Here is a 16,299-nt window from a genome sequence, read left to right as displayed (position 1 = left end):
TAGAATAATGTTTCAGGTATTCTAAAACAGTATGTCACTTGAAGATAATTTATTTTCAATAACAGGAAAAATAAACTAAACAAAATAGAAAAGAAGGAATTAAGTGATCTTATTTTCTGTCTTTAATGCCCTTGCTGGCTAGTGAGTTGTTAAAAAGAGCCTGGCACCTTCCCTCCTTCTTGCTGCTTCTCTCGCCATGTGATCTTTGCATATGCTGGCTCCCATTTGCCTTCTGCTATGAGTAGAAGCAGTCTCAGGCCCTCACCACAAGTCTAGCAGATGCAGATGCCATTCTCTTGTATAGTGTTCAGAACCATGAGCCACATAAACCTATTTTCTTTATAAATTACCCAGCTTCTGGTATTCCTTTATAGCAATACAAAAATGGACAAACACAAAGGCAAGTGACAGATTTATTCTTCTGAGGTTATTTTGTAGATTTTCTAGGTGTTCTTCATTCCCTTTCATTCTTATTTTTATCATCTCCACTGACTGTGTATTTTCAAATAGCCTGTCTTTGACTTCACTAACTCTTTTCTGCTTGATCAGTTGTGCTGTTGAGACTCGCTGATGCATTTTTTTTGGTTCAGCCAATACATTTCTCAGTTCCAGGATATCTGTGTGTGTGTGTTTTTAAAATAATTTCAATTGAATTGTTAAATTGCTCTGATAAACTTCCTAATTGATTTTCTGTATGATTTGGAGTTTGCTGAATTTCCTCAAGATTGCTGTTTTGAATTCTTGATCTGAGCACTCACATATTGCCTTCTCATTAGGGTCAGTCACTGGCTGCTTGTTTTGTCTATTTGAGGAGGTCACGGTTCCCTGTTTTCTGTTGTTTGTTATGGACTTACGTCTGTCTTCACATTGAAGGATTATTCCAGTTTTTATTCCAGTTTTTACTGTCTGAGTTTGCTTGATCTCTCTAGTAGACACGTTTATAAAGACTCTATGCAATTTGTCCAGTGATTCCCTTGGACCTAGATCACTGCTTTCTTTTGGGCATTAGATGGTACACTAAGCCCAGATTTGCTGTAGCTCTCACAAAAGTTCAGAATGTTGCCTGTCCCAGATAGGGAAGTCTCAAAGGGGATTCCTTGGCTGTAAGGGGAGGCTGGCTAGGGGGTTCATGCCCAGAGGGTCTGTGGAGCATATCTCCTATAAGATGATGCTGCTGAACTATCTCTCAGATTTGGTGTCTCCTTTGTCTGAAATAGTTAGCAGTACCCAGGTTTCATGCACTGGGGCTGCTAGCCCTACCTACGATGTCTATATTCAGATGTCCTCAGGGGTCCCTCTCCCTATAGGCACTTGCAATATTTCTTTTGGGTTCAGGCAGGAATGTCTTTCATGTGCAAGAACCAAAGATGATAGGAAGCTAGTTGTCCACCTCAATCTCAGTTTTGCTGGTAGAGAAACCATGAGCCTGGGGGATTTTTACACAGAGTGCCTTACGGTTTGGGAGAGGGGCCTTATAGATAAAGAAGACCATTTCTCCCACCTTTTGTTCACAGTTTTTGAGTTGTCTGTGACCCCAGGATTCATCACATACTCAGTTATGCATTCCAGCATATTGATGGTGATAATCTTGGCACTGGAGAGTATTAAATAGTTTATGGTTTTCTGTGGGAAAGAGTGAAGGTAGATTGCTTCTACTCTGCCATTTCAGTGATGCCACCCCTCATGGAATTCTTATATATCCTTTGTTAGGTTTATTCCTAGATATATCAACTTTTATTGAAATTTTTAAGTGGTACTTAAAAAGTATGGTTTCTAACTATTGCTGGGTAAACAGATTTTTAAATATCTGATCACATTCCTAAATTCTTTGATTTAATAAGTTGTAGACTCTTTTAGATGTTATATATAATTTATCACATCAGTAGCAAATAATGAAGAAGGTTTGCTTCTTCCTTTCTAATCTTTATACCATTCATTTATATTTCTTATTTTAAAATGTGACCTAAGACTTCTAGTCTAATATTGATCCTAAGCGAAAATGGTAGGCATCCTTGTCTTGTTCCTGATATTAATGAGATTATTTTTAATCTACCACACTATGGCAGTGGTGGTGGCGTGCTTGTTATCACCTGGTAGGGTTGAAAGTCTTAATTTCCTACACTGCCTCCTCTAGCACCACTCCATAAAGGGGCTGCTGGGGAGCCTCATTATAGCCTGGAAAGGATGGAAGTGTAGGCTCTCCATGTGGCATTTGTTGGCATGGGTAAGAGTGGAGCTACAGGTTTTTCTATAGTTTTTGGCTGCGATATGGTACAGTTCTACCTAAAAGTTTTTCTGGGGCTGCCCCTTTCTTGGTCCTTTGGCTAGAGAGAGGCTTTTGTTTGGGAATTTTTTTTGTGTGTGCCCATTGGTGTTTTTGGATTGCTAGGTTTTCCAGCTCCAATTCTGTGCTATATGAGGCAAAAAGAAAACCCAGGGAACTTATACTGGCTATCCCTTGTGTCCTGAGATCCCTAAACAGTTTGCCTTTTTCTCTTCACCTTTCAGAGTCTTCTTATGTTTGTTTTATATATAATGTTCAGTGGAGTTAGTGGTACGTAGCAGGAAAAATAGAGAAAAGTACATCTATTCCATTTTCCCAGAGAGGAAGTCTGTCAAGTATAGTTACTTTAAGCCTTTCTCTGGATTTCCTAGAGGTTCATTTCTGTTGACTGTAGTTTATCTTGGATTTTGGTCACGCTGTCTTGTTTCATCATATGGCTAGTTATTTTGGATTGACTGCCAGGTGCTATATATACCAAATTATAATCATAATTTGAGGCTTAGATTTATACTATTTTTGTCCAGAGAGCATTTGCTTCTTGCAGGCAGCTAGCAGAAGCAATAATCTGAAATATTTTAATCATAGCTTGAGATGATTCAAAGTGGGAGCTTTAGTCCACTGTAGAACTGTTCTATTTCTAGTTCACTCTCACTCTTCCAGTATGAAGCTTTAGGGACATACTTTAGCCACTCATGAATTTTTTTTTTTTCCTTTTTTTTTTTTATTTCAGCTTATTATGGGAGTACAAAAGTTCAGGTTGACCATGAACTCTTAACTTTTGTCTCACTAGAATTGTCATTCCATGGAAAACTGTGTTCAACCTCTCCACCCTCTCTGTTGACTGGTAGACAGCTGCCTATTCAAGAACTGGCAGATGCCTCTGGGGAAAATGCAGCTCTAGAAGCTGGGCTTACCTCTTTTGGTTTCCATTTTCTCTTAGATATTTGCCTTATAATTCTAAACTTCCTTGACAGGTCTCTGATGTTCTCAAACCAATTAAAAACAAATTTAAATGTGCGCACGCACACACACACACACACACACACACCCACCTCCAGCATTTTTAGCTTTTCTCAGAAGTGAGGTTGGTCCTAATTATCTAGACTGCTGTTATTGAAAGTGGGTATCTATCATTTTCTTTAGTTTTTACACATGCCATTCTGACTAGAATATAAAATGTTCCTGTGTGGACATCATGTCCTATGAATCTAGAATTCCCATGCCCTGATAGGAGGTCTGTCACATAATAAATAATTGCTGGATTAAAAAACATAACATGTGTAAGTCTTGACAAATAATACATATGTGGTGTGATGATGGCAGAAGAATCAAATGTAATTTCCATATTTTTAAAGCTTAATAATGGTCATGCCATTCCCAGAAATGACAAAAGAAGTCATGAGAAGGCAGAAAGAGGAAAAGAATGGATGGGACGATCACCCTGATTTTTGGATGTAGCTGAATCTGATGTATTTGTGAGGTACTTAAGTAAAGCTGTTCAGATAAAAATGAGAAATGCCAACTTAGACTTCTAAAAAAGAGGTGGGAGCTAATTACACGACTCAAGAGTTATTCATGGCAAGGATGCTAAGGAAAAGAGAAAATATAACGAGACAGGAGCAGCATATAAAAGAGAGGAGTGCCTAGATATGCTTAGGGGATAGAATAATAATTCTTAAAGAAAACAGATGAGTGTTCAGAGTAAAAAAAATGAAACTCAGAGGAATGCAGCATAATAGAAGATAATGAGGAAGAGATTTTAGAGAAAAACACAATTATCAACATTGTCAAATGTGGCTGACAGGTCAATAAGACTCAGGAATAAAATGTCTTCTAATAAACATCTTCTATCTTTGGAGTAATAAAGGAAGGGAAGAAGGTGGAGGGTTGGAAGGTGTTCAGTTTTTAAGTGAGAAGAAAAGTTTAGAAAAGAATGGAGACAAATTTAAGAGGTCATTAAGAAAATAATAAACACATGAGCATATCTGAGGTCTTTAAAGAAGGCAAGCAGTTAATATTTGAATGTATTTTTTTCAACAAGGTTAGTTAGCATATTGGGGTGAGTTCAAGAGGAGCTAGTTTTCAGGAGAAAATGAGAAATTCACTTTTGGACATTTTAAAAATTTGTAAATATATGGAAAAGAGAATGGAGATTGAGATACAGTTATGGGAGTTATCTAATTAGAAATGACAGTTGAAAACAACAATCTATGTAGATATTTGTATGTAGTGAATTCTATCAGTAAAAATGACATATTTTTTCCTTACAGGGGAATAATAGCTAATCTAAAAATCTCTTTTATCTCTAAGTGTGAACTGGTTTTTGAGAACTTGGAAATTGCCCTATTTTAATTTGAAAAATAATTCAATTACACTAAATGGGTATCAGAATCCTAATATTGTAATTAGTAAGAGGATATTTGTAAAACCTGCTAAAATTGCAAATGTATGCTTGAGTACAACAGTGCTGAACCAATCTTATGGAAAGATTCTCCTACCCCTTGCTTCTCTGTATAAGGAGTGCCTTATCTGGGGACAACAGAAACAAAACAAAAGATACTATTCTACCAATGTAGATGTGAATTGGCTTAATGGTTGTTTATAATCAATACCTGTTTAATTAGTAAAGTGTTTATGCTGTACTGGTTGTGCTAACTCTTGCTCATTTGGTAATATATTCACTGAATTACTTATATAAAACATTTCAATACTTTAAAAATTCTAAAGTACATTTTATATATATATATTTTTAACATTACATTTTAGAACACAAAGGAATCATCAGAGACTCCATTTTGATGATTAACCTAAGATACAGTCACTGCATGCTTCTTTGTTATTTACTTATTATGTTCAAATTCATATTTCTTCTAATAACAGTGACCCTGCATAAATTCACCTGAAGACTAAAAGTCAGTTCACTTATAATATAATATAGTTATTCTTATTAAAATAAAATCCTCATACCATTTGGTGATGCCATAACAATCTTTAATAATATCCTGAAGAACGGCACGATAGAAGAGTGACTCAGTAGACAGCTGAAAAAAATGTAGAGATATATGAGCACAAGAAACAAATAAAAAACAGAAATTAAATCAATACCAGGGAGCTAGAACTGTAAGTGAATGTTAGAAACCTGACTTTGTTGCTACACATAGAAGATGACTATAATATTTCCATTTCAAGTTAAAGTGTTACCCTGAGGCTAGTTCTCACTGTGGAAGTAACTCTGCAGGAAAACAGATGAAACCACAAGAGAAATAGTAGTGAACGAAGAAGAAAAGTCATAATCAATGAAAAATGGGCTGATGCCTCTGTGGAGTGTTTATCAGTTAAAATGCAGAAATAAACTTCAAGACCAGCCACTCAGCTGTGGAGCCTGTAAGAGTCAGGAAAGACATGAATAAAAAAGAAGAGAATGCAGTTTTGTTTTAATGGAGATAGAATAAAGATAATATCAACTATGATTCACACCAAGAAGGAGAGGATACTATCCTAAGGAAAGAAATGCTAAAGATATGTCTGAGGTCTGAGAGATGGCATTGGCTGGCTACTGCAGAGTTGAAAAGTAGAGGCTTGGAAAGGACATAGGATAAGCCATTACATTCTTGGCAAAGCTTCCCTTCTAGCGGAAAGAGAGATGGGAGGTGTTCCATGAAGGTTCAAATGTTTTCAGAAGGAAAGAAGGAATGGCTGAAGGAAAGGCCCAGTGAGACATAATAGTTTCAAAGAAGCAGAAGGTGAAAAACTATTAATATTTATAAAAGAAAGAGCACTTCACTGCAGCAACAGAAGAGACACTCCTTAAGAAACTATAAAAGTCACCAAAACCCCACCCACATCCGCACAGATCTTTTGACGTTGAAAGTACAGGATACCAACACACAAAATAATGTTAGCAACAACAACCAATCTTCCATGCAAAGTTAATATTGGAAAAAAAAAAAAAAAGGAAAAATGAGTAAAAACGGAGAAGGGTCAATAATACTGCATGCTTTTGAAAAATCAAGCAAGGTGAAACTAAAAACTGTCCAAAGACTGGTCAAGTTTTAAAGATAGAGTTCAGTGGAATGTGTATATCTACTGAGTTATCTTTTTTTAACTTCTATTCTCCTTCATTCTTATTCAGAGTCCAAAAGTGTTATTTTCATCTGTTTTCAACTAGAATAAACATGTTTGAATTCGGATAGAATTTATAACAAAATAAAATTTTATCTTTATGCTCAGGCAGAAAACCTACTCTACTACCCCTCTCGCCCATCCAACATTAAGTTACCAAACTGCAGTGCTGAGACTACAAAAAACAGAAGTTGGGGGTTGAGGGTCAGTCATTATTTCTTGGGTCTTCTCCTGATGGCACTGCCCTTTTAAGTCACTGGAGAACATCTTACTTATAGCATATTAACAGAGCACTGTGTCAGAACACAAGTTATATCCCCTCTGGAAGGTAGGAATAGTAGGCATGGTGATTCTAGTAAGAACTAGTGTTAAGAATCAACTCATCCATGTAACAAAAAACCACCTGTACTCCCCCCCATCTCCCACCCCGCCTCTAATCTATTTAAATTAAAAAAAAAAAATAAGAAAAATTCTTTTTAAATGGTACATCAATGTTGTATAGAGGATTTTATGGATAAACATTTCTCTCATTCTTGTTTTGCAGTTCCGTATTACTATGTTTCTTTTTTAGGGTAGGTTTTTTGACATCAGTTTATTGTAGTTTTGGTTTTACCTATGTAGTATTATTTCGGAAGACAATTTACAACTCTGTATATACATTTTAAGTCAATGTGGGCTTTAATTAATATATGAATCAGCAAAAACAAAACAGAAATGGTGTTAGGAATACCACAGTCCCCAAATCAAGTCCTAAAATAACTCATTGAAAGTAGATTCATACACACATTTGAATGGCCACACTAAAATTTATAACCTTCCAAGGTATAATTCTTACATGAAATCTCTTTCCAAATGCAACTCCTTCACTTGAGACAAAAACTACTGATCTCAAAACTTTCTTTCTTTGAAAATTGTGCCAAAACGTTTCATTTAAAATTTCATATCTCTGTACATATTTTCATTTGAGATTTTATCATTTTGAGTAACTTTTTTTTACAGGACCCAAATCTCTACTTTATCATCTGTCCCTTATTTCCTTGAAAATCCTTTCACTTCTCTCGCAAAATGTTTAAATCCCTTTTCATATATTAACTCCTACTCTTATAATGTTCTATTGAAATTCAAGGCATTTTGGCAAATCTACTATTACATGAAGTGAAATATTAGTATTAGTACCATAAGTGGCTTACCAAGTTCTTAATTTTTTGTTTGATTAGCTATAATAGATAGAAACTTTAATTTTATATGAAACTTGTAAAAATAGTTAAAACTCTCCTCATGCTTTTGAAAAAAATTATATAAAATGATATCAAGAAAATTTAAAAATAAATTATATTTATATTGTTATTAAAAACTGTAAAAAAGACATTAAAAAAAGACAAAGAAATGCATTTTAAGCAAGAGAACGTGCAGAAATGGAATGCACAGAGAAATATAGCAGGATAGAATAAATCATCATTCGCAAGTTACTCTGAGTATGTAAGTGCTTTGCAGTGGTTTCCTAAGAGAAAGAGAAGAGAGTTACAAAGTGCCTTCAAATGCACATTCCTGGAATAACTAGGACTATCCATCCTGGTAAATACACATGAGGGCAAGTGGGAAGGGAATCAACATCTCCTGAGCAGCCTGTGCCCAGCTATTCCAGGAATAAACTAGATGTGGTTCAGAGTTTACTTTCTTTCCCTCACAAGTGATAAATCAACTTAACACCCTAATGCATTTTAAACATGAGAAGGAGCATAAAGTGTACATCCTTAAAACATATGTATTAGACATGCATTTTACAGGTCTAGTGGAAAGGGCACTAAGCTGGAAGTTGGGGCTCTGCAATTAATTAGGGCAGCTAGAGCACACCATTAAATTTCTGCTGTGTATCATTCTCATGTAAGTTTAGAATAATACTCAACTCATGAGATTGACTGTACTCAATCTTATGAGCAAACACTTGGGAAATTAAAAAACACAATATAAATGTACTGGGCATTATTAATATGATACAGGTTTTTTCTTTTCCCAGGCCCTTATAGAATCACTAAGTTGATAATGTAGTACAGTAGTTCAGAGCTTGAACTCCAGCATCAGAGATTCAAATCCCAGCATTCACTACCGTAAAGTGTCCTCCTGTGTATCACAGGATGTTAATACCACATAGCTCATGGTACTATGTGTTTATTATCTTAATTGATGGGAAAAACTTTGAATAGTACTTTAATAAGCTCTGTGTTAGATTTACCTAATGTTTTCATGATTATAATTATTAATTACCTATAACAGCTGACATTTATTGAGCACTATGTACTAGACATTGTTTAAGTATTTTACATTTTTCTTTCATTTAATTGCATGAGAAAAGTATTATTACTCCTGTTATTATTATTTTTCCTATCTTTACAGATAAAGAAATTAAGCTACAGAGAAATTATGACATGAGCCCAAGGTCATTGAACCAGTAAGTGATGAACACAAGATGTAAACCAGCAGTTTGAAACTAAAGTCCCACAAACTTAAACCATATGCTCTAATATTAATGCCCTCAAAAGAATCTGTTTTTATCAATTTTTCCATAGGCATAGTGAATACATTTAAAAAAATAATAACATACAAAACATTCCTGGACTAGAGTAAGTGCTCAGGAAATAATACTTGTTATTGAAATTATTTTTAAAAATTCAAGAAGAGATCTTGGGAAAAGTTTCAAAAAAGAACTCTTAAAAAATCCCTAATATGTTTCATGAATATAAGATGAAGGATAAGACAATTACATGGATATTTAGGGGATTATGTTTAACTTCTGTTTATATATATAAACCATTTGGCTGTTGCAACTAATTACTAATCAAGTCAATAAGGAAAAACATCAAACAACCAATTGAAATAAGTGTTTTGGACTAAAGTGAAAATACTAATATACTGAATACTAGACCTTGTTTATCTTTACTTGAACTAAGCCCACAAAAGCCTAATTGTTAGCAGCAGCATTCTTTAGAAATACTTACAGAATGTTTAGCATAATAGGAAGAAATGAGAGGTTAGTATAAGAGCATAATGTGGAAATTTTCCTAGAAGCTCAATTTACTGTTCTGAAAGTTCCTTTCTCTTTTAAAGTAAACTTATGGAAAACGTATAAATCTGAATATACAGCAGTGACAAGCAGAGGTGATATTTATTAAAATCCATAAGGTTTTAAGTTCATCAGCAGGTCAAGTATGAAGAGTAGTTGAAAGAAAAATGATTGTGTTCATCACTTGGATTAAACACTCTTAACTCACCCCTTGGCCAACTGCAACCCGCTCCAATGCCTTAAAGGGAAAAAAAAAAAAAACAAGACAGACTGTTGATATATTTAGTCTTATAAATTTTATAAACACATTGTATAAGGGTTTGTAAAAGTGACATTTAAAAAGATTAATTGATAACATGTAAGTTTATGCAGTTAAAAGTGTTAATATCATTAAAGAATATTAACCAGTATCCTCATGTAATTTAGGGTTGATTTATAATGGACGTGTGTCATATACACAAATACATATCCTTGAATGTCAATTCCAATTATATAGCCTTCGAATTTCAGAAGGAATTAGAAAACAGGAAACAAATGAAATGACATATTCCTGGCTCACTTTTAGTATAGCCAAAACAATCAAATTCAATGCTATTATCACGCATATATACAAACATACAGATATATTTATATGTTATATTTTAACATATTTTCTTATAACTTTTAACAAACATATTATTTTGTCTTTTAGTAAACAAAAACAACATAGTGCCATGAACAGAGAACACTATGGGCTAAAGTGTTCTAGACATAAGGATACCTGTCAAATCAGGCACAATTAAGGTTTTATTTAACCAGATAGTTACTTCATATGCCAGGTAAATATTTAATAATATTTAATAATATTTTTCCCATTGTATAAAAATTTAGGAGACCAAATGATCTGCTACAAACAAACATAAACACATCACAGAGCTGTAAAGAAAGTACTGAACCAATTCTGTGTTTACAACTTGGTACATTTTATATAATAATTGAAGTAATCATATATAAAAATTTGTTATATTACTACATGTACAATAGATGATGTTAGAAGGGCAAGTCATTTTTCTTCATAACTAGCAATGCACAAAAGTATTACTGATGATGCTCTGCAAAATTTGGCATTTAATGCATGATATTAGCCAAAAATAATAAATTCTGCAACATCTAAATACAGCTCTTACTCTAGGAAAAAATATAACCATACCAAACATGCTGACATTCTGGCATTACGACCACAACACCATCTCTCTTCCTTTAAATAGTGGCACATTGGAAATCCCCACTTTACTTGAGTACATTCTGCAGATGGAAAAATATGGATTATTTAAATAAAATTCTTCCTGTTTCAGTTAAAGTAAATAATCTATTGAGAAAGTAAATTAGTCATTGAGAAAGTCAAACAGTAGTTAAACATGGAAGTGGTGATGGAAGTGGTTCATTGGTTAAATGAAAGCATATTGTTATGAAAATGGTATTTGCTCAACAGCAGCTGCTTTGTGTTTAAGCTCCAAGTCTGATATCAACCAATTTGATACTGATACCAAAACGATTTCTCTAAGATTTAGCAAAAGCAATTTAAAATGTAAATACTCCTCATGTTCAGTATAAATATAGGAGATAATGAATGAGATACTGATCATTTATTACTAACCTGACTTTTTGTAAAAAAGTGACTTATTAAATATGACATTTGGCAACTTATAGAGCAGTATGAATTCATTCCTAAGAATGCTGAAGCATCATTTTTTTTAGCCACTATGTTCCCTTTTCAGAAAAAGAACAGCTGTACAGGTTCTTATTTGTTCATTATATTAGGAGGCTATAATATTTTCAACTATGATCCGATTTGGCTCAACTGCACTTATGACTTAAGTAACAACAACAAAAATCAATGTTCACTGCTCAATCACATATCTACAGCCCTAAACACAGAGTTACACATGCAACTTGTTGATGTTCAGACTATTAGTTCCATGGGGTTTTTTTAAAAGGAAAAGAAACCAATTTCTATTTTAAATTAAAGCCTGGAAAATAGACTTCAATTTTATAATTGTGACAATGAAAAGAAAATTGAGATAAACATAAACAAATTTCTATTAGGTTAAAAAGTAAAACAGAACTAAAAACTTGAAAACAAGAAAATACTTTAAAAGAAAATGCAATTGAGGTAGATTCCACTAAATAAAGTTCTGTGCCATGAAGGATCAGATGACTTTTAATTAAAGGAGAGAAAGTTTAAATTTCATAAACATAAGCCTGTGAAAGAGATTTCTTTCAGGTACTAAATTAAAATTTATAAGAGATCCTACTGATAATCAGATGTAGATATGGACCCTTCGCTTGGGAATACAAATAATAATACAAAGAGCTCAAACAACTCAACGGGAATATAAAGAACTCAACAAAAACCAAATAATGTCATTAAAAAGTAGGTAAAGGATCTGAATGGATATTTCTCGAAAGAAGACAGACAAATGGCCAACAAGTATATGAAAAAAATGTTCAACATAAGTAATCATCAAGGAAATGCAAATCAAAACCACAATGAAATATCACCTCACTCCAGTTAAAATGGCTATTATCAAAAAGACAAAAAAATAACAGATGCTGGTGAGGATGCAGAAAAAAGGGAACTCTGAGACACCGTTGGTAGGAATGTAAATTAGCATAGCAATTACAGAAAATATGGAGATTTTTCAAAAAACTAAAAAGAGAATTACCATTTGATCCCAAAATCCCACTACCGGGTATTTATCCAAAGTAAAGGAAATAAGTATATCAAAGGTATACTTTGTTTATTGCAATGCTATTCACAATACCAATGATATGGAAACAACCTAAGTGTCCATCATCAGATGAATGGATAAAGAAATGTGGTATACATACACAATGGAATAGTACTTGGCCAAAAAAAAAGAAAGAAAGAAAAGAATGAAATCCTGTCATCTGCAGCAATATGAATGAAACTGGACGTCATTATGTTAAGTGACATAAACCAGGCACAGAAAGACAAATTTTTACTCATCTGGGGGACGAAAAGAGTTGATCTCATGGATATAGAGTGGAATGATAGTTACAAGAGGCTGGGAAGAATGTATGTGTTGGGGGTGGGGGTGAAGAGAGGTAAATTAATGGGTACAGGTAGGAGGAATAAATTCTAATATTCGATAACACAGTAGGATTACTATAGTGAACAATATATTGTATATTTCAAAAAGAGCTAGAAGACAAGATCTGAAATGTTCACAACACAAAGAAATGATAGATGCTCTGGGTGATGGATATCGTATATACCCTGACTTGTTCATTACACACTCTATGCATGTATCAAAATACCACATGTACCCCATAAATATGTACAGATATTATATATCAATAAAATATGTTAATATTTATATAGCACTTAATATTGTGAGATACTATTGTAAGCACTTTAAATGTATTAACTAGCTTTAGTCCATACAAGAATTCTATGAAGTAGATATACTATCATGCTCATGTTTGAGATAGGGAAACCGAGCATAGGCAGATTAAGTAAATTGCCTCAGTTACAAATCTAGCAAAAGGCAGAGCTAGAATTTAAACCCAGGCAATCTAACTTAAGAACCCATGCTCTTAACCACCCAGCTATATAAATACATGTTCAAAAATTTCACTTACAATTGCATAGGACTCATACAGCCTTTAAAGCTTATCCAGGTCCTAGGGACACTGGGCTACTTCTCCCATTTCCAAGATAACTTGAAGCAGTGGTTTGGGTTTTATCAGAGGTTTTACAAGTTAACTGAGACATGATTATTGCTAAATGAAAGGGCTGTTATAAGTATTTTATGTTTTTCTTACAACTAAAAAGAGAAATACATAGATCTTACTGTAAAAAGTAAGGAGCCTGGGAGATGGGGGTGTGCTATTTTTGTCAAAGTGGTTATAGGAAAAGTACTAACCAATGAAACAGCTAGTTCCCCATCCCCTAAATCCATTTTCTCCTTGTTCCTTGTACTAACAGAGCACTCAACTATTCAGATTTGAGACTGCAATTCTCAGACTCCCATGTACCCCCTAGGATAACTATAAGACTAGGTTTTGGCCAACTGAATGTGGGCAGAAATGATGTGTGCAAATTCCACGTTATACACTTGAAGGGATGGGGGACATGTGCTTTCCCCCGCACTTTCCATCCCTACCCCCTTACTTCATTCCTCCTTTGTCTGATATGTGATGGCAAGCCAACTAAGACCATGTAAACAAGAGCAACAGAGGGTGGAACAGCACGACAGAAGAATCCTGGGTTCCTGAAAGACTTTTTTGGTTCAGCTTCTATACCAGCTCTAATTGTCTACCTCTGGATTGAAAAAGAAATATACCTCTGTCTTGTTTAAGTCACTGTTAGTTTGGTTCTGAATCTATATTGCATCTAAATCTTTATCTTAATGCTTCCTAACCTTTTTATCGCTCAGCACTCTTGGAATATGCCAAAATTTGTACATCACACTGGAATAAACAGATGATGATGACTACGGTCAGAGGCAAAACCCAGGGATGAAGGAAACAACATATCAGAAACACCCATAAAGTATCCACAGCACAGTAGTTAAATAGTTCTGTCCTAATTAATATATAAGTCTTTCCTGAGGATGTGATATTTCAGTAGAGATGTAAATCAAATGAGAAAGCTATGACAATATTAGGGAAAGATTTAATTAAATAAAAATAAAAAAGCCCTGGCTTCCAATAGACATAGTTACTCCCCAAAACTATAATAAAGAATATCTTACAATTTAAAATGATAATCAACTAGAAATTTTCCAGCCTATTCTAATATCCCAACCAAATACCTAAAAATAAACAAACACTTGAACATTGGAAAAGAGGAGATAAAAATCAACTTACTGCCAAACATGAAAAGAATCCCACTTCAAAAAAAACAAAATACAGTGAATTTGTAATGAAAGTTATAATTAGTGGACCATATTACTGTCTGCAATTTACCTTAGACTGCCAGGAAAAAAAAATCATGTCTATTTTCTTGAAAATGGGTAGAGAGGTACTTTTCCATTGATAATCTAAAGAAAACTTGTACTAGAAAAAAATTCTACCTAACATTAGCGATAAAAGGGTATAGTATTTTTGAAAAATGCATTACACTGGAAGGGGTATATTATTAGAAAAACACCCTAATATAAGAAACTCATAGCCAAGTTACTCCCAAATTCTTGACCCACAGAAGCTATGATAGATAATAATTATTGTGGCTGTCAGCCATTAAGTCTTGGGGTGATTTCTTATACAGGATTAGATAACAAATACAGTCTAGAAGTAGCAATGAGAAGTAAGCAGGCCAATTATCCCATAAAAGGAATGTGAGAAAGAAAAATCCATTGCTTGAGGTGTATAAGGAGTGTGCTTCTTTAGTAAAGAGCTAGATTTTGGTCAGACAAGACGATAAAGAAACTCTCAGAGAAAGTAGGCAATTTTAGCAATAACTGACTGTGAATTCCACAGAATGTAGAGGGATTTTGGAATTGGGGAGAAGTGGAAGACTTAGTCAAAACAAAGGGCATATGGAGATACATTATATTAGGCTCCTGAAAATAAGGGATGATCTGTGAGACCTGGCTGTGGTGATGGCTGATATGAATAGGTATATAAGGCATGATGGGATTAGTCCTAAGAGTCTCAGAGAGACAGTGGGGAAGCTGTGAGCACTGTCATAGGGGGAAGACAGGGGTGGGAATTTTTCAAGGGGAAAAGAGAATTCTAGGCTTCCCAACTGACTTCTCTCATTCAACAGGTTGTCTCATCACTCTGTTTCCAAAGCTCTTTAGTTTAACATAGTCCCATTTGTCTATTTTGGTTTTAGTTGTCTGTGCTTTTGAGGTCTTAGCCATAAAATCTTTGTCCAGACTGATGTCTTGAACTGTTTTTCCCTATGTTTTCTTCTAGGAGTTTTATAGTGTTAGGTCTTATGTTTAAGTCTTTAATCCACCTTAAGTTGATTTTAGCATATGGTGAGAGATAGGAGTCTAGTTTCCTTCTTTTGCATTTGGATATCCAATTTTCTCTTCTACTGCTTTTTAAAGCACAAGGTAGGCATAATAAGACTGCTTAAATTGCCCAAAGTTAATCTGAGAACATTCTGGCAATGACAGCCAGTTTGCAACCCTTGCTCTATCTACACTCTTTCCGTAAGTGATCTCATCTATACTTCAATACAAAATGTTGATTCCTGTATTAGTTTCCTAGGGCTGCAGTAAGAAATTATCATAAACTGGCTACTTAAAACAACAGAAATATGTTATCTCACAATTCTGAAGGATAGAAGTCCAAACTCAAGTTGTTGGCTGGGCCATGCATCCTCTGAAGGCTCTAGGGAAGAATCCCTCATTGCCTCTTACCTTACCAGCTTCTGGTGTTTACTGGTGATCCTTGTCATTCCTTGGCTTATAGCTACATTACTCCAGTTTCTGCTAGTCTTCACATGGCAGTCTTCTCTCTGTGTGTCCTCTTGTCTTCTTATAAGGACATCAATTACTGGATTTAGGGCCCACCCAATTCAGTATGACCTCATCTGAACAAATTACAATTGCAAAAACCCAGTTTCCAAAAATGGTCACATTCTAAGGTTCTGGGTAGACATGACTTTGGAGGACACTAATTAACCTACTACAATTCCTAAAATATATCTACAACCCTCTCCTCTTCTGTGACATCTAGTTATATATTACCAGTAGCCTAACCACCATATCCAAATGGATAATTCATTGGCATCTCTTAAAATCAACATGTCCAAAATGTGACTAATGTAATAACACAAATGTAGATCTCATGAAGTTTCCTATTTCAATAA

General features: G+C 34.4%; 1 protein-coding gene across 1 annotated transcript in view; it reads right to left on the bottom strand.

The window, feature by feature from the left end:
• The window catches only part of METTL25 (methyltransferase like 25), an 82,639-nt gene that overhangs the window by 26,498 nt on the left and 39,842 nt on the right, over positions 1-16,299 (bottom strand). The window contains exons 6-8 of the mRNA XM_069490338.1: positions 10,657-10,751; positions 9,676-9,705; positions 5,252-5,325 (exon numbers count right to left, since the gene is read on the bottom strand). Of these exons, the coding sequence (XP_069346439.1) occupies positions 5,252-5,325; positions 9,676-9,705; positions 10,657-10,751 (199 nt within the window). The remainder of the gene's footprint in view (positions 1-5,251; positions 5,326-9,675; positions 9,706-10,656; positions 10,752-16,299) is intronic.

Source organism: Eulemur rufifrons, chromosome 16 (genome assembly GCF_041146395.1).
Source record: "Eulemur rufifrons isolate Redbay chromosome 16, OSU_ERuf_1, whole genome shotgun sequence".
In the NCBI taxonomy this organism is placed as follows: domain Eukaryota; kingdom Metazoa; phylum Chordata; class Mammalia; order Primates; family Lemuridae; genus Eulemur; species Eulemur rufifrons.
This window is presented reverse-complemented; position numbering and strand designations above follow the sequence as displayed.